This window comes from Channa argus, chromosome 23 (genome assembly GCF_033026475.1).
Source record: "Channa argus isolate prfri chromosome 23, Channa argus male v1.0, whole genome shotgun sequence".
In the NCBI taxonomy this organism is placed as follows: domain Eukaryota; kingdom Metazoa; phylum Chordata; class Actinopteri; order Anabantiformes; family Channidae; genus Channa; species Channa argus.
The window spans coordinates 12564132-12582918 of record NC_090219.1 but is presented as its reverse complement, the minus strand read 5'-3'; the positions used below and the strand labels follow the sequence as shown (position 1 = coordinate 12582918).

At 41.1% G+C, this 18787-nt stretch overlaps 2 protein-coding genes across 2 annotated transcripts in view; both read left to right on the top strand.

Annotated features, from left to right (window-relative positions):
* Positions 1-633: 633 nt before the first annotated feature.
* Positions 634-2184, top strand: LOC137108715 (protein fantom-like). Its single transcript, XM_067493672.1, has 3 exons — positions 634-719; positions 1463-1558; positions 2036-2184. The coding sequence occupies exons 2-3, from the start codon at positions 1471-1473 to the stop codon at positions 2182-2184; spliced, it is 237 nt and encodes a 78-aa protein (XP_067349773.1). The 5' UTR covers positions 634-719; positions 1463-1470.
* A 920-nt stretch (positions 2185-3104) lies between these two features.
* Positions 3105-18787, top strand: part of rpgrip1l (RPGRIP1 like) — a 24829-nt gene continuing 9146 nt past the window's right edge. Inside the window, exons 1-12 of the mRNA XM_067493958.1 lie at positions 3105-3369; positions 3484-3583; positions 3780-3923; positions 5488-5593; positions 6126-6272; positions 6865-6938; positions 7177-7333; positions 9636-9686; positions 9878-10057; positions 10183-10300; positions 11172-11621; positions 12413-12555. Of these exons, the coding sequence (XP_067350059.1) occupies positions 3105-3369; positions 3484-3583; positions 3780-3923; positions 5488-5593; positions 6126-6272; positions 6865-6938; positions 7177-7333; positions 9636-9686; positions 9878-10057; positions 10183-10300; positions 11172-11621; positions 12413-12555 (1935 nt within the window). The remainder of the gene's footprint in view (positions 3370-3483; positions 3584-3779; positions 3924-5487; positions 5594-6125; positions 6273-6864; positions 6939-7176; positions 7334-9635; positions 9687-9877; positions 10058-10182; positions 10301-11171; positions 11622-12412; positions 12556-18787) is intronic.

The window sequence follows — 18787 nt, the reverse complement described above, 5'->3', positions numbered from 1 at the left end:
CGGCCCGGTGCTCATGGTGCAGCAAGCAGGAGTCTGACACGCAGAGTGAACTCATTCTGTTCAGCCTGCAAGCTCATCTCAGGCTGCCAAATTAGATCCATTGCCAATTCATGAGAGGCAGACATCTGACAGCATGCTTGTCAAGTTCCCTGGAATATATGTGTTCCAGTGACGCACCAACCACACTGCTCATGAATAGGCCTGCATGTAATGTCAGGCCCTCAAATTGACATAAAGAGCTTATAGTTAAACATTGGACACCAGGGGGGAATGAAGGACTGAGATATGTAACTGAGTAAAAGTACCACAAATACATAAAATGCTTTACTATGCATAAAAATCAGTTTCTCCTTTACCTGCATTACTAATGTATCTATAAATATGATGCAAGACATTCATATATATCTTTCATTTAGCATTTGAAGCATATTTTGTTGAGCATACTTTACCTAATTATGAGGCAAATATGGAACAAATGTGGACTAGACTTGTGCATTTATCAACGTAATCAACAGGCTCAATAAGGTTAAAATACTGTTTATTATCTTTAATCCGTTCTTTAGTGGAACACTGCTTAGTGAGGGTTTTAGTTTTAAGAAAACTACATTTCCCATAAGTTCTTCACTGAGCGCACGCGCAGTTATGTCATAACGACATGACGAGTTGTTGTGTTTTCTGTAGCAACCAATTTTCTGAATTGAATAAAGTCGCCGTCAAAGGTAAAGAAACGTTGAAAAAAGTATGGTTATTTTTGAAAATATTTGGATTAAATTCGGAAATACACATGTCACAAATGTAACAGTAATTTGTAGCGCGAGTTAGCCCGTTAGCTGCTTCATGAGTGCAGGCGTGAGCTAGCATTAGCTAACGGTTAATGTAACGTAGCTAATTCACCGCTAGTTTGATCTGATGGAAACAATGCAAAACGTTATTTTACCGGTGTTGAGATATTTTTCAAATGGCCTGGGTTGGTTCGATATAAATTGTAGTTATCCCCAATAATGCAAACTTTAAAAAGTAGTCTAAATGATGTGAGGCCAGATTCCGTTAACATTCTGGTACCTTTGTGGCTAACTGTTGAAACTTACGTTACGTATAATTTCAGGGCGATGACTCTAGAAGAGGAGGAATAACGAAAATCCGTTTTCAATTCGGCATATATTTAACTAACAAAGCAGCGGCTTTTCATTTAAATATTACGTTTTAGAACCGGTTCCCCAAGCATTACTGCCTTATTTCAAACAGAGATGGGTGCAGCATCAAGCGAAGATGTCGCAATATATGCTTTTCTGCATATATTGCATATATTGAATCTCCAAAGACAAACTAGTTTAGGTTCAGGTTAAAAATATCTCCGTATACTACTCGTCGTTTTTTATTATTAGTCTAGGACTTTGAAAAAACTTAGTGGTTGATACAGTGAACGTACATATAGAAATCTATGCCATCTTTACATTTTCAGGTTGAAGTATGACAACGCTAATGGATGAGACGGCAGAAGATGTCCCTGTCAAAGACATCACTGTCAACATGTCCCGACTTGCGGCTGGTCCCCAAGGTCTGTGATGCAGCCTGTCCTCAGGACAGGATGGCTCAGTTGTAGTTTAAAATATGAAAAAATGTTATTCAGAAATCACAGTGCATAACTGTTAGTAGTATGTTTACTGCTTAATAGTAATTTTGAATGAATTCTAGTATAAATTAATAGTGAATACTTTACTGTATATGCAGCAAGTAGGTTAATGATAGACAGCCTTAGAGGGCAAAGAGCAGGACAGTATATGCTTGTTTTGGGTTGGCCTGAGAGACCGGAAACAAGCATATCTAAATCCTCCTAATTTCTCATTACTGACTACATTTGCTGACAAGCTATTTATGTATTTCTCATTCCCATCCTCACTGTTCTCAATTTTCTCTGCATTCCGTGATCACTGAATTATTGTCAGGACATTCACATCACTGACTTTTGTTTATGCCCTTAGGATCACTGTAAAACAAAAATAAATAATTGAGACTTTTTTCTTTCTGGTGACAGACTCCTTTGTGAATCAAAATACTCGGACCCGACAGGACATCTCTCGGGTGTCCAGGGAGGAGCTGGAGGATCGGTTCCTGCGCCTCCATGATGACACTCTGTTTCTCAAAGAGCACATTCACAAACAGGACGACAAGATCAAGAAGTGAGAAACACAGAGTAGCAGTTCTGTTGTTGTTCCCTTTTCCATCAATTCAATTCATCTTTATTTATATAGCGCCAATTCACAACAAAGTCATCTCAAGGCACTTTACAGAATAAAGTCGAGACTATATAGATGTATAGAGAAAACCCAACAATTCCCCCTTGACCAAGCCTATAGGCAAGAGTGGAGAGGAAAAACTCCCTTTTACAGAAGAAACCTCCAGCAGAACCAGGCTCAGGGTGGGCGGCCATTTGCCTTGACAGTTTGGGGTGAGTGGAAAGTGAAGAGAGGAAAGAAAAAGAATAACAACAGCAACAACAAAACATCGGGCAGGTTGGTAGGACCAGTAGCTGCACACTGGAAAACACACAGCTCCAAAGCCGGGGACACCTGCAGAAAGGGACAGATAGAGGGAGACAGAGAAGGAGAAATACAACTACGGGAGAAAACACAGAGTTAATGTCCAACAGTGGTGACAGCAGTCTAACCCTATAGCAGCACGACTATACCTAACTATAAGCTTTATCAAAAAGGAAGGTTTTAAGCCAAGACTGAAAAGTAGAAAGTCGAATCTGAACTGTCATCATCGGTGCTCCTCCATGAAATTGGAGGACTCTGGGTTGATGGATTTCAACTGCACTATCAATGTCTGTGCAGTGGAGATGGAGGTATCCTGACTTTCACCTAAAAATACTTTAGACATTCCCTGAAGAGAGATAGAGTTCAGTTCTGACACTGTAGAAATCCCCTCATTACACGTCCACGGAACCTTCTGTGTAAAATTGGTGGATTGTCCCTTTAAGTTTGATATCATTATACACTGATCCTTCATTCTCTCTAATTCTTGCATATAATCATCCTTCTCAACCTCTGACCTTTAGGCTTGGCACAAAGCTGATGAGGCTGGTGAAAGACAGGGGTCGAATGGAGCAGCTAGCAGCAGGGGGCAATCATCCTGTGTCAAGGGTTCGGGACATAGAGATGGAGGAGATGATGGAGGAGCTACAGGAGAAGGTTCGGGGACTGCAGACTGAGAACGAAGGACTGAAACAGCGGCTCCTCATTGCCAAACAGCAGCTAATGAACTCTCAATGCAGGAGGCCGGCACCGTACAATCATGTCCAGTCACGAGTCAACTCAGGGCTTAAGAAGCTAAGAGACGATACTCCATCTCCGTTAAGACCCAAAAGTCAGTTAGGCTTATTTTAATGTGAATCACACAACAGAAACGATAACGCCACAGTGAGTTTGAAATTATTGTTTTAAACCAGCAAACAAATTCTTTGATTTTTGTCTCCTGCAGGTACGAGGAGCCTCGAGGGAGGTGCAAGACCTCCAACCGGCCAGCTGCCTCGATACGGACAGAGCCTGTTGGAGGAGGCAAGGGCTGAGATCCGCAACCTGTGAGCGCTGCACATCATCAGCTCCTCTGTCAAACAAAAAAAACACGAATCACCAATCATGACCACATGTGGTTCCACCAATTATAATTGTTAATCACTGAGTGGAATTAGAAGATTTCACCTGAGGGAAACACATCTTAATCCATTGTATACTGTGACATTATATTTGTAAAAATGTTCTTTGTCTGTGTTTCAGAGAAAATGTGATAGAGTCCCAGCGCAGCCAGATGGAGGAGATGGAAGCAGCATCCGAGCTGCTGAGGGAGGAAGTGAGAAGGAAGGAGGCAGAATATGAAGAGAATCTTCTGCAGGTCCGACAGCAACAGACCTCCAAACTGAGGTAAGGGTCAGTTCACTGTTCGGGTGGTGAATTGAGGTTCTAAAAGCTTTTTGCTCCTGAGATTTTATGTGGACAAATGCACTCACTGCTTTAGTACTTGATATGCCATTTTTCCACACAGGAATGCTCCTGAGGACGTGTAACCCTAGTCGCTGATCTAATGATAACCTGTGTTTGAAAACACTGGGTTCATGCATGATCTAGATTTACAAACCGTTTCTTTCTTAAGCAGCATGTTCAAGACTTATAAAGAATCTGTGGCCTTCAGAAGTTTTCTTGGATTTAGAATTTTCTCAGAGGTATAAACAGATTTCAAGAGCAGTCAGACCTGAGCCCCTTTCAGACATGCACTGGAATTCAGACATTTTCCAGACTTTCTCTGGTGTGGGTGTATGTGTAAACGCAAACAGCCAAGTCTGTTGGCCCTGACGTTACCGGGACTTTACCCAGGCTAATCCCTAGTGCAAAGTCCGGATTATCTCGACCTGAGCTCATTTGTGAATAGAGGAGGTTATACTCCAGAGGTTTAGTTTGACTGAGTGGGTGTGTTGATGGCATCCATTTCCTGTGACTGCCGTGAAACCGGGAAAGTTTGAACAACCGAAGGTGAAGAACTCATTTATTCATACGAAAACAACTTCCTGTAGCCAGAACCATTCCCTCTTTATTTCTGTCTCACCTGCTCTGATCTCACTTCGCTGACATATCCTCTGATATTCATTGTGCCTCCTCTAATATGATGACTAGTTTAGTTTAATGATTTCTGTCATTTGAAGCTCCACTCCACTCCACTCACCACATTCTGCTTTTTATTGTGGTTTTAAATTTTAATGAATTACAATTTCCTACAAACATAGTAGAACAGGATCCTAAGGGCCCAAACATGCTTGCTTTGAAGGATCCAATCCTTCACATCGTTCCATTCTAACAATGCTGTCAGCTCTGTAGATATTCACAGCAGCTCAAATGAGGCTGCGGAACAATAAGAAAATGCATGTTACAGTTTTATGTCAGAATGTTACACTTTCAGTATTTAAACATTTTACAACACGTGCTGAGTCCTAATTGCTTTTTTGTTTGTTTATTTCTTTGTGTTTGGTCCTTTTTCTTATTATCAGTGAGGCAGAGAAGGAAGTGGTTTGATCAGAGTTCTCTCCAACCAGTCATAAACAAGGAGGCATGTGCTAGAGTGTGCTAAAACAACCTTTATGGTAAAGTAGTTATTGATCAAATGAGGAAGAAGCGGTTATCGTTGGTTTCAGATGAGCCACTTAAGACAGGTTTTTGCTGTTAAGTGAGTTTGGTGGATCTAAGTTTTATGAATAAACTTGCAGATAAAAGTCAGAAAAATTTATTGAAGATGTAGATTTGTATGTTACTAATTGTATTGGGAAAATGAAAACAGTGTGTGTTGTTTTTGCATTGTTCACTTACAGCTGCAGCAGTTTTAATGGAATAAGAGTTTTTCTGCAATTTACATTATTTGGCCACAGACTGAATGTGGGATTTGAAGTTCGCACTCTATATGTATCTGCGGAGTATCACATTGTTCTATTTCTCTTAGGTCACATGTCAACAGCAATGTGATGATGATGAAACTGCAGAAGCAGCTGGCTGACCGGTCCAGTGTTGTCACAGAGTTGGAGGGTCGATTTCAGCATCTACAAGAGGTGACATTTATTTCCAGCCTCTTCCTCCCTAAAATCCTGCAGGAACAGCACCTCACCAAGCAAATTATCATTTCAGTCCTGAAAAATCAACACCTGCAGCTCTGTGGAACACAGGTGTTGACACTGTGACTTGTGTGATACCGTACAGTTCTAATGTACTCCAGAGAGGTTTTCAACCAACCACCCAACAGTAAAAATGATAACAGCTCTGATCAAAAAGAAAACGGAATCAAATAGCATCCAAAATATGTTACCTTTGAAAAGCAGAAAATAATTAAAGAGAGACAGAGACATGTCCAGCACACCTGTCAGTAAAACAGGATGCGCACCAGTATTAGTAAAAATTAGGGCGTTAACGTGTTAATATTTCAGTTCATAGTCTGATAAAACTGATTTTAGTGATTGAAATTTACCTTTGAGTTTTCATAATGAAAATGAAAACTACAGGTAAAGCAGTTAAATCAAAATTTAAAGGAAAATAAATTCCTGAATATTCTTACTAACATATTTATTGTGTATTTGCGGGTTTCAGAGTCAGCAGACATTGAAGGCCAGTCATGACGCAGCATTGCTGAGGGTGGAAGAGCTGTCGGCCCAGCTCAAAAATGAGTGGATGAAGAGTCTGGACCTGGAGAAACAGCTGCAGAGCTCAACCATATCCAAGATTAAGATGGAGCAGGTGATCACACTGCACCGCAACATGTTTGTTCAGAGAATGTGAAATGTCTCACATTTTTTTAGCAGGTGTCAAGGAAGGTCACATCTCTCCCTGTCCTCTTCATCTGCAGTTCTCAGAGGATTCTCATCTGTTAGGCCCTTCTGTTTTTAAGTGGAATAAATTCCCTGCTAATATATTACAGCAACAGAGTTACTGCACCTCCACAAAGACTCACTTAGGCCACTGGGGAATCTGAGGAACCTTTTAACTAAAATAACAAATAATCAAGCAAAATAACTAATGCAGATTCTTTTATAGTAAAAACTGACATATTTAGACACTTCGATCACAGTATTTCAACTGTTGAGGCGTTCACTGCCAATCAGTCTGTTTTGTTTTGGAAAAAATAGCCAAATGACAAATTAATAGAATGCAGATGTGTTGGAGAGAAAAATCTTTGTGTAGAAATGATAAAAAATAGAAATCTTCATTGTATTAATGAAGTGTTTTATGCATGAACATCTAAAACTCCTTCCAGCCTGTTCATTGAAAGCTTAGGCAAAGGTAGTTTCAGCAGGAGACCTGACTCTTTTCTGTTCCGTGTGCTGTTTAGTTGCAGGAGCGGATCAGTGAACTGGAGCAAGAAAGGGACCTGTTGAAGGAGAACAATGAGAAACTAGTCAACAGGTAAGAAGCCTCAACTCTGGTGATTTGTTCTATGTGGATATTTTAGGTGAAGCTGCAGCTGTTGTGAACATACCCTGTGCCATTACGCTGTCTTTTCTCCATCTGAGGACCCATGGACCCACGTTAAGGAGACTTAGCTGTCTCTCTAAATGTATTTAAGTTGAAATGCATGAGGTTTACATGTCAACACCAGCGCTCATTACGATTACGTAATTATCATAGTCCTGTGTGTTTCTAGTGCCTTGGATATATCTCAACAGCAAAAATGGAAGATTCAGGAGCAGCAGCTGAGGCTACAGATTGCGCAGCTGGAGGCGGCGCTGAAGGCTGACCTTATTGACAAAAATGAAATCCTGGACAAAATCAAGGCTGAGAGAGGTTCTTTCTTAAATCCTGTAACTTTGCATGTTGATTACATGAATGAAGTACAGCACAATGTCTAAGTTGTAAAGATATAAAAAATAATTTCATTAACTGTCACATGAAAAATACAGAGGGGAACGAGATCATATTATTCTCAAAAATAGTATGATGAGTGAAATGATTGTATAATGTTATTTCATAATTTCATCAATATGATTATTTTTTCAGACACAAGTGAAAAGCTGACAGAAGAAAATAAGAAGCTTCAAATCCAGTTTCTTGAACAGAAGCAACAAATCGAGGAACTGAGCAAACGTTTGAAATTCTATAGAAGAGTGAGTTGATCCCACTTTAGATTAATTGCTAGTATCTTATTGTCAGTAATGACTACGTACATTTCCCATGTTTAGAACCTCTCTACATGTCAGTATTACTGTATATAGAGTGCATCCAGAAGGTATTCCCAGTACTTAAGTTTTTCCACAATTTATGTTACAGCGTTATTCCAAAATTGATCAAATTCATTATTTTCCTCATAATACTACAAACAAAACCCATAATGACAATGTTAAAGAAGTAAATTTTTAAAAAATAAAAAACAAGAAAAAACCCAGTACATAAGTATTCACAGCCTTTGCCATGACAATCAAAATGGAGCACTTGACATGTTTCCACTTATCATCCTTGAGATGTTTCTACAACTTGTTTGGAGTCCACCTGTGTGAAAATCAGCTGATTGGAAAAGATTTGGAAAAGCATACACCTGTCTATATAAGGTCCCACCGTTAACAGAGCACAAACCAAGCCATGAAGCCCAAGGAATTGTCTGTAGACCTCTTAGACAGGATTGTATCGGGACACAGATCTGGGGAAGGGTACAGAAAAATTTCTGCAGCATTGAAGGTCCCAATGAACACTGTGACCTCCATTATTTGTAAATGGAAGAAGTTTGGAATCACCAGGACTTTTCCTAGCGTGGATCAGCCAACCAAACTGAGCGATCGAGAGAGAAGGGCCTTAGTCAGGGAGGTGACCAAGTACCCGATGGTCACTCTGAAATAGCTCCAGTGTTTCTCTGTGGAGAGAGGACAATCTTCTAGATGAACGACCAGCTCTGCAGCACTCCACCAATCAGGCCTGTATGGTAGAGTGGCCGGACGGAAACCACTCCTCAGTAAAAGGCACACGACAGCCCAGAGAAACAAAATTTTCTGGTCTGATGAAACAACGATTGAGCTCTTTGGCCGGAATGCCAAGTGTCATGTCTGGAGGAAACCAGGCACCACTCGCCACCTGGCATCATGCTGTGGGGATGTTCTTCAGCGGCACGAACTGGGAGACTAGTCAGGATTGAGGGAAAGATAAATGCAGCAATGAACAGAGACATTCTAGATGAAAACCTGTTCCATTCTGCTCTGGACCTCAGACAATTCATAAGCACACAGCCAAGATAACAAGGGGCTGGCTACTGGACAAGTCTGTGAATGTCCTTGTGTGGGCTTGAACCTGATTGAACATCTCTGGAGAGATTTGTAACTAGCTGTGCACCGACACTCCCCATCCAACCTGATGGAGTTAAGGAGGTACAGCAAAGAAGAATGGGAGAAACAGGCCAAAAATAGGTGTGACAAGCCTGTAGCATAATACTCAAAAAGACTGTAATTGATGCTAAAGGTGCTTCAACAAAGTATTAGGCAAAGGCGGTAATAGGCTTGTGATTTTTGTTTTTTATTTGCAAAGATTTCAAAAAAACGTCTTTCACATCATTATGGGGTATTGTTTGTAAAACCTTGAGGAAAATAATGAATTTATTACATTTTGGAATAAGGCTGTAACATAACAAAATGTGGAAAACGTTAAGCGCTGGGAATACTTGCTTGATGCACTGTATAGTTTAGATTTGCTGAGTGCAGTAACACAGGTAACGCTAAAGGCATGTGGACTTTCCTAAACCACAAAACCAGATCATTGCAGTCTGAGTGTTGTTGTTTTAACAAATATCACAAATACAAATAGTTTGTGAACTATATGTCTAATAAACAAGTCCCAAGACAGAGTAAAAGCAATGTCTGCAGGCTGGGTAGCCACTTAGCTGCTGAGCTATAGCATGTTAAACAGCATCACTGCATCATCGCTTTTGTGACAGTTTTTGAGTGAAAAAAGCATGACTACATGTGAAGGCAATTTGATTTATTTTATTTGCCTTTTTTAGAATATAAAATGAACTAGGACAAAGGGATTTTTTCACCGATAATCAGCAACTTGTGGCAGGGTCATGTTTGTCAGATGTACTGTGTGTTGTAGTTTAATGGATTCATTATGTGTTCTTTTCAGGAGAATGATTACAACGCATCTGAACTTACTGAGGCACTGCTGCAGATTAAGGTAATTCAGCCTGACTTTGTCACCTATTAATGTTTTTCCTACATTATGTAATAATTAATGTTGAGGTGAATCACAGTGGTTTGGCAGGTTGGGTTTTGTGCTATGCATTTGTTCACCTTTAATTGATTCTGGTTTCCCTGGTTATTAAGAAATTTAAGACATCTTCTGAAATGTATACATCTCTCCTTAAGTCTCGTAAATCTCAAAGGAATGGAGATCTGGGCTTCCTGAAGGAGGTGGATGAGGAAGGGAACAGCAACAAAGAGAGCTCAATCAGAGAGCTGCGAGCTGCTCATGCTGAAACCATTCAAGAGCTGGAGAAGACCAGAAACATCCTGAGCATGGAGAGCAAGATTAGCAAAGACTACAAGGTAGAGATATTCAACATCATTGCTCTGAAACCTTCACTGCTTCATGAAGAATGTCTCTTTATAGTGTAAAATCAAACTGTGTACACAATATTTAGTAAACCCTGTTTTCTTCTCCTGGTCCTGAGGCGGAGCTAGAGGCAGTGTTACGGAAGATGGAGAGTGACAAAGTTGAGTATGACCAAAAGCTCAAACAACAGGCCCAACTCCTGGACACAAGGGCAGCAAAGATCAAGAAACTAGAAGGTATTTGTCAAACATATCCATTAGTCTCACAGACAAGAAGTGTACATAAACCAAATTGGTGGTGCCTGCATGATGATTACAAGATTCACAAAAGTCCTAAGTTTCTGTGTTCAGTAATGTTGAAGATATTTACCACCTCCTGAGGGAAATGTCTGACTCCTGAGCAGCTAAACACTACACCAGGTTTTCTCTAACTGCATCTTTCTGCTCTTCGCTGCTTAGCGGGTAGTGAACAGTCAGCTCATTATTCTGTGCAGCTTCTTCTCACTTTAACATTAAAAACTACTCGCACAGTTTCATGTCATACATTGATAAAGACTAAAGATCCACTTTTGTTGCATCTAAGGGAAATCATTTGTGCAGCTGCAACACAGTGACAGACAATACTGGACAATGTCCATGGAGTACATAAAGAGAAAAGTCTGAACTTCTATCACTGTATTTTCTGTGAGTTCACCATATTGATAGCAGAGGGTACAAATAAAGCTTGGTATGTGTTGGATCTGGCTTGTGGCTACCTAAAGAGAGAGCCAGAGGCTCCTTAATTGAGTTACAATGAATTTATTGTTATTTATAACCATACTGTTTAATAAACTTCTGTGTTTAACACTGAGCTGAAGCAGCAGATAAAAGACAGTGTTAGCACACTTTCAGTGTAAGACCTAAAGGACATGTTTGGCCACTTTAAAGACAGTGTTGAAATGGAGGGTAAGTTGAGCTGCTCCTCACACTTTACACCTCCGTTGTTTAGGAAAGCATTCAATGAAAAAGTTTTTTTATGTGTGTAATTGTGTAGTTAAATACAATGTTCCAGTTCAGCTTACATTATCTGTGAACTAAAACTGTCTTTTTTCATGTCTCTGCTCCTCAGCAAAGCTGAGGGACATCGCCTACGGCAACACCAATGTCTTCAAACCAGATATCACTGATGAGGATGATGCAGGTGAGTTTGATAAAACTCTAAACCTGGAGCATGGCGAAAACCTCCTGGAGCTTCAGATCATTAGTGCCATGCTGTCTTCGTCTGCTCTGGAGACTTTGGGTGACCATGAACCCTCCACATTCTTCACCTACTCCTTCTACCTGTTTGAGATGCACTCCACTCCAGTGGTGATGGGCCACAAACCCAAATATGGCTTTACGTCTAAGTATGTGGTGAGCATGGACGACCGGTTCCTGGACTATATCCACAGATGCTCGCTTACTGTGGAGCTGCATCAGGCCTTAGGATTAGACTGGAAGACGCTGGCGACTGGACGGATACGACTGCAGCAGCTCCTGGAGAAGGATGGGAAAATTAATGGGACCATACCACTGGTCGGTGAGTAAAAGCACTTATAAATAACATTCATTGTTGGCAGGTAGTAAGATAATATAGCAAAATGTGTCAATTAAATTAGATGAAACCTAATTTTTGTGTATTTTATTTTATTTTACTTACAAAAAACCAATACATCAAAGTCTGATTTTCATCCTGGATTCTTAATACGTATATCATCTAAACATAAGGTCAAAGATGTCTTAATTTATGTGGTTTACAGTTACTATGGTTACAGCTGTCTCCATCTTTGTGGTGTGCAATCACTGTTATTACACATCTCTCCACCGTTGTACTGTACAGTTGAAGTTTTATGTAAATGGACTGGAGTAAAATAATACTGTACTTCAATTGATATTAACCATCATGCCTTGGGCATCCAACAAGGAGTCTTCATCAGTTATCTGTTTAGAGTTGATTTGGTGAAAGTCTTAACTTCCCACTATCATCATCACCAATATCATCTTTATCATCATTATCATCGCCATCATATCATTCTCATCATCACTATCATCATCCCCATCATCACTATAATAATCATCATCACCACCAATATTATCTCTATCATCACCATCTTTACTATCATCATCACCATTATCATCGTCACTATCCACAGACGCTGACTAAAACTTGTAGAAAAAACACACACGGTTAGGTAATCGTTAGATCCCGGTGATGTGTCAGAAGATTTAAATAATGAAAGAAATTCGTGGGGGCAGCTGTGTGCAGTGTTACAGAGGTGTGAGTGTGTGTCTGTGCCATTATACCCCATGGTCACTTTTGTGTGCTTGTAGGTTTGTCAGATGAGGTGCAGTCCTTTGGCTCTGTGGATTACTGGCTGAGGCTCAGGATTCCCATGACAGAGACCATCCGTCTGTATAAAGAGAAGCTGAAGGCTGTGGGCTACACAAGTATTGCACAAAGTGAAGAAGCACAGGTATAAATCCCCTTTACATTTTTGAAAGATGTACCAGTAGACTGACTGGTAAATTGAGAGCTTGGCCTTCCAGCTCAGCTCCTTCTTCACCACAGTGGGTCAGTACGTCATTTGCATTACTGCTGACACAGCTACAATCCGCCTGTGAGTCACATGCGTTATTATGCCACCACTTGTAAACAAGTGGGGGGCATACCTTTACAAAGGTAAAGGTATTAAATGTTGTTTTACAATCCCTGTCAAAAGAAAGGAGAACCCTCTAATATTTGCTTACATTTGGTTTATGGAATGTCACAACATTTATTTCCATTCAAAGTTGCTTAGATTTTTCACTTTCATGAAATTGAGTTCCAATATTGTGTAATGTCTTCTCCAGCACATCCAAAAGATTCTCAGGGGGGTTAAGGAGGCCAATCCATGTGTGAAATTATATCTTGTGCTCCCTGAACCACTCTTTTACATTTTGAGCCCCACCTCTTTGCTTAGTTGAGTCCAGGCAGTGTGGATAACTAAGAAATGATTTGGGGGGGTGGGTCAAAGCAGTCAAACAGCCATTTATTAATTCCCTTATCACGCAATAACAGCAGGTATGAACCAGTCTGTAAAGAAAATATTCAGTAATAATTTCATCTTTACGCTTATGTTTTCTAACCCTAACCTCTGATTAGTGGTTGATTGGTGAGTCTAATACATTGCAACATGACAACAAATAATGTAAACATGGCCATCACATTTTCTGTCTGGTTTAAGCTTCTTAGGTGACATCACTTCCATAGTTTGTCAGTGGCAGTTTGTGAAACTGCCCAGAGGTTTTCACGCAGCAGCAAGAGCCCATCAAACATTCGCAAAAATAACTAAGCAAAAAATAATTACTGAATTTCCCACCGTTGGCATAGCCCAGGTGAAGCCCCTCGCAGCTCTAAATACCTTGAGCTACCTTGACCAAACAGTCTCTATTCACCCAGCTGTTTCTTCAGTGAGCCAGGACCCTGATGTCACACTGCAGTGGTCTGGCTCTGTAACCGTGGCTGGAGACACAGTCCAAACCTGTGGTTTTCTGGCCCTGTCGGACCACCAATGGCCTTCCCTGACGTGGGCCTTTTCCTCGCCTTGGTTAAAATAAGACATTGGACAGCACCTGCTGCACCTCATTTGGTCAACCGGTCTACTCATGCTGGAACAGTCCATCTAACCACCTTTTCCGGAGCTGGAAAGGCTGACTTCCCCAGAAATGGTTCCCTCTGACTGCCTGCCGCATCAGATGCCAGACAGCTCAGCCCCCACAGGCGGACGATCTACTTGCCACAGTCCCACAGCGCATCTCACCACACCATGGGCAGCACCATCAGGTCATGCTGCCAGTGCCTCGCCAGACCAGACGTGCAGATACTATCTCACAATCGTGACATACTAAGTCAAAATAATGAGATACTTTCTCAATATTATGAGTTACTAAGTTAAAAAAATTATACTTTCTCAATATTTTGGCTTGGTCAGAGCTGGCTCTTGGCATAGGCCAAGGTCGCCACCTGCTAAAGGGGCGATGCTGCACGCCCTCAAAAGAAAATAAAAAAAAAAATCAATCATTAAATCAATAAAAGTAATAATTTGCAGCCCCGGCTATCGTCCTTTCCTTGTACTCTGTCTTGAAAATAAAAAAATAACAAAGTGCCAGTTCTATTCTGTGCTGCCCACTGGACTCTGTGGAGGAGGTGGGTGAGAGGAGGATGTTTGCAAAGCAGACAGTACCTGTGGATGGATGGACAATACCTGTCACTCACTGCATCAGAAAGTGGAGGCTCTGTGCAGCTCCTTCAGCAGCAGACTGATTAACCTTCACTGTAGGAAGCAGTGTTAACGCAGGTCTTTCATTCTCACTGCTGTAAGAGCGACTGGGGGAACTGTGGTGCAGGAGGTAGAGCGGTTGTCCACCAATCCCACAGTTGTTGGTTCGATCCCCGGCTCCTGCGTTCATATGTTGAAGTGTCCTTGAGCAAGACACTGAACCCGAACTTAGTTGCCAGCTGCATAGCAGCTCCCCCCATCTGTGTGTGTGTGTGTGTGTGTGTGTGTATGTGATTGTGAGTGCGAATGAGCAAATAAGAAGCAGTGTGAAGTGTTTTGTGTTCCAATAGGTTGAAAAGCGCTATATAAGTGCAGACCATTTACCATTTGTAAGACTGCACAACTCAGGAGTTCAGCTAAATATTCCTGGTCATGCTTGAATACTGTAAATTCTCTTGTCTGTGTGTTTATTTATAAATGCTTTTCTATATACATCGTATATTCCACGTTTCAGTTTTTTAAAATACTTAAAAAAATGCATTTTGCACTTTCCTATGGGCCTATAAGGCCCATTGTTACCAAATATAAGTACATATAAGTATTCACTGGTCATAGCTATCAGGACTTTTTAAGTATTTCCACAAAAGCTGAACAAGAACTCTGGTTTTATTTATGTTATTTCATTTAATGGGACGGCGCTAAACCTTGATCTCACCTAGGGCACCAAAATGTCTGGAGCCAGTGCTGGATTGTTAACTCAAAAGAGCAAAAAGCGATTTTGAAATTTGCCGTTTTCCTCATATGCAACACAAGCAAATGGGTGAGACAAAGTTTAGCGGGTATTTAGGGAGCTTAGACAGATAAAGTCATCATAGTGGGTGGCAGTAACTGCCTCAACATTCCATTTAATTCATTATTAGATTAGATTGGTTTCTCCTCATAGTTCTCTTTTGTTTGACCATTTTCTAATAACATTTAATAACACTTTTGCAAATGCGCATCTTAAAGCAGACGTCACAAAAGTTGAAAGGAAGTTTCATTAATTTTGAAGTTTAAAAACGTACAAAAAAAACTCCTCCTTGAGGCCAATGTTAATAAAGGACAATAAGAACAACCCCTAATTTCTTTTCAGCTGGGAAAATAATCAAGCTAGTTAGGCGCCGGTAGCTGTCCCCCAGCAGTTCCCGAGCAGCTAAGACTTGGTGAAAGTTCGTAAAAGATCTAATGCTAAACACACGCCCAAGCTTCATCACCAGTCTGTTCACCAATGGTTTGCAACGGATTTTCCCCACTCAGCGACGCACCTGGTGAGAAACCAACTGTGGTAATTGGCAGCTCTATAGTCAGAAATGTGAAGATAGAGACTCCCTCAGCCGTAGTCAAATGTCTTCCTTGCGCCCGAGCGGGTGACGTTGAATCATATTTGAAAACTCCTGGCTATCCTTCTGGCGATTACGCAGATCGGAGGTCAGCAAAATTATCATTGAATCGATGTGAAACTTTGCCAAGACAATGTTGGACTTTCTCTGGACCCCTGCCAAATCTGACATGTCGTCATTCAACCGATGGCTGTCTAGGGGGTGTCCAGCAAACGATGTGGGCTACATAGATAATTAGAAACATTTTGGGGGAAAACCTAAGCTGGTTAGGAGAGATGGCATCCATAGAGACACTCTGTTCCCCGACCAACTCTTCTTTTCCTTTCGGCTGTTCCCTTTCAGGGGTCGCCACAGTGAAACATGTGCCTCCTTCTAAGCCTGTCCTCTGCATCCTCTTCTCTAACACCAACTAACTTCATGTCCTCTCTCACTACATCCATAAATCTCCTCTTTGGTCTTCCTCTAGACCTCCTGCCTGGCAGCTACAAACTCAGCATCCTTCTACCAATATATTCACAGTTTCTCCTCTGAACATGTTCAAACCACCTCAATCTGGCCTCTCTGACTTTATCTCCAAAACATCTAACATGAGCTGTCCCTCTGATGTATTAATTTCTGATCTTGTTCATCCTCGTCACTCCCAAAGAGAACCTCAACATCTTAAGCTCTGCTACCTGCAGCTCTTCCTCCTGTTTTCTCCATTGCTCTGAACCGTTGACCCTAAGTACTTAATGTCCTGCACCTCCTTCACCTCTGCTCCCTTTAACCTCATCGTTCCACCTGGGTCCATCTCATTGACACACATGTATTCTGTCTTACTGCGGCCAAGCTTCATTCCTCTGAGGAACTCCAGAGCAGACCTCTCTAAATTACATAAATCATAAGTGAACACAAAGAGTTAATCATGGTAACCTAATAAAAGTTGAGACTACTCCTATTACAGAACAAAAACCAAACAATTAAATGTGCATTATTAAACAGATCTCTCCCATCTAACTTCTGTTAGTAAGTGACTTAATAAGCGATCATCTATTATTGCTGAATATGGTGGTTTTTGCTTCATGTTGCTCTTTTCTTTTCTCTCTTCACTTTCCACTCACCCGCAACGCAGATGGCCGCCCACCCTGGTTCTGATTTGTTGTGATACATATCTGTTTAGTCTTGACTTAACTATGTAAAGTGCCTGAGATGACTTTGTTGTGAATTGGCGCTATATAAATTGTTGAATTTATATTGTGTTGAAAAGTTGAATTGAATTAGAGGGCCTATAATTTCGTACTTTTAAATTCAGTCAAAATTGAAATGAATTTATTTGGGCCTAATAATATGAGAAATATGCTGTCTAACAATATAGTTACTCTAGATGGCATAACTTTGGCCTCCAGTGATGCTGTCAGGAACCTTGGAGGTATTTTTGACCAGGATTTGTCCTTTACCTCGAACATAAAGAAAATCTCTACAACAGCCTTATTCCACCTACGGAAGGGTGTCTTAATAACTCCCTAACTAGCCTTCGATTAATTCAAAATCCTGCAGCAAGAGTGCTGACTCGATTTAGCAAGAGAGATTAGATTTCTTCTTCATTAGTTTCTATCATTGCCTTCCTATTAAAATCTAGAATACAATTTTAAACCTTTCTCCTTACATACAAAGCTCTTAATGGTCAAGCTCAATCATATTTAAAAGACCTCATAGTACCATATTGTCTGAACTAACTAAACTGAACTAGATTTTAGTTATGATGCTATAGGTTTAGACTGTTGGGGGACCAAGTGCAGTGAGCTCCTCTCCTCTAATTCTAAACCTTTACTTTCCACCACTGCAGGAATTCTTCTTTGTCTTTTTTTTTTCCCATAGTTGGTTTTCTCCCCCTCTGTAAAATGCTAAATGTTCTGCACTTGTATAGCGCTTTTCCACCTATTGGCACTCAAAGCACCTTACACTGCTTCTTTTTCACCCATTCGCACTCACAATCACACACACACTCACACACCAATGGGGGAGCTGTTAAGCAGCTGGCCAACACTCACTGGGAGAAACTATGTTGGGGTTCAGTGTCTTGCTCAAGGATACTTTGATATGGGATCGAAGGAGCTGGGGATCAAACCAACAACTGCAGGATTTGTGGACAACCGTTCTTGCTTTCTGCGTTTCCCATTGTACGTTTACATTTAGTCATTTGTCAGTGAGGTACAAGGTAGCAAAAATTGAAGTCGAGGAGAAAACATCAAAGCTAAGTCCTATCAGAAAAGTTTTTACATTTCATGAGATAGATTTAAGTGCATAGGAAGGTGTGGAAGAGTTCTGTTTTCAGTAGTTTTTTTAATATTGGGAGTGAGTTTGCTCAGCGTGCAGAGTTTGGTAGCTTGTTCCACCATCGTGGGATCATTGGGCTGAAGAGTTTTGCTTTGTGTCTTCTGTGCGGTGCTGGGACCACCAGACCGAAGCAGACGGGAAGGATTGTTAACCTGAATGAGGGAGTTGAGGTAAGCAGGAGCTGTTGAGTTGATCACCCTGTGGGCGTGAGACAGCTTTTAGCCTGATGTGAGCAGCTACAGGAAGGCAGTGTAGAGATCTGAAGAGTGGTGTGACATGGGTCCTTTTTGGCTGATTAAAAATGAGGTGTGCTGCCGCATTTTGGATCATCTGCAAGGGTTTGACTGCGGATGCCAGTGACCCCATCAAGAGATAGATATGACCAGCACCTGTACAATGAGTTGGGTTGTATATTCTGTGAGGGAAGGTCTGATCTTTCTGATGTTGTAGAGGGCAAATCTACATGAGACTGAGGAGATGTGGTCCTTAAAGCTCAGTTGATCGTCAATGATGACCCCCAGACCAACTTAGTGGGCACAATCACTATAGATCCAATGTTGATGTTGATAATTTGTTGTGTTGAAGGTCTGGCCAGGAAGACAAGGACTTCAGTCTTTGAGAGCTGAAGATGTCTCCCTCTTATCCAAGCAAAATGTCTGAGAGGCAGAAATGGGTGATGAGACAGTGGAGTCGTTTGGTGGAAAGGACAGGAAGAGCTGTGTGTCATCAGCATAGCAGTGATAGGAAAGGCC

Bases quoted from the DNA above. Each gene is read 5' to 3' on its own strand.
- LOC137108715 (XM_067493672.1), top strand. From the start codon at position 1,471: ATGACAACGCTAATGGATGAGACGGCAGAAGATGTCCCTGTCAAAGAC. The intron at 1,559-2,035 runs GTCTGTGATGCA...TTCTGGTGACAG, and splicing joins ACTTGCGGCTGGTCCCCAAG to ACTCCTTTGTGAATCAAAAT.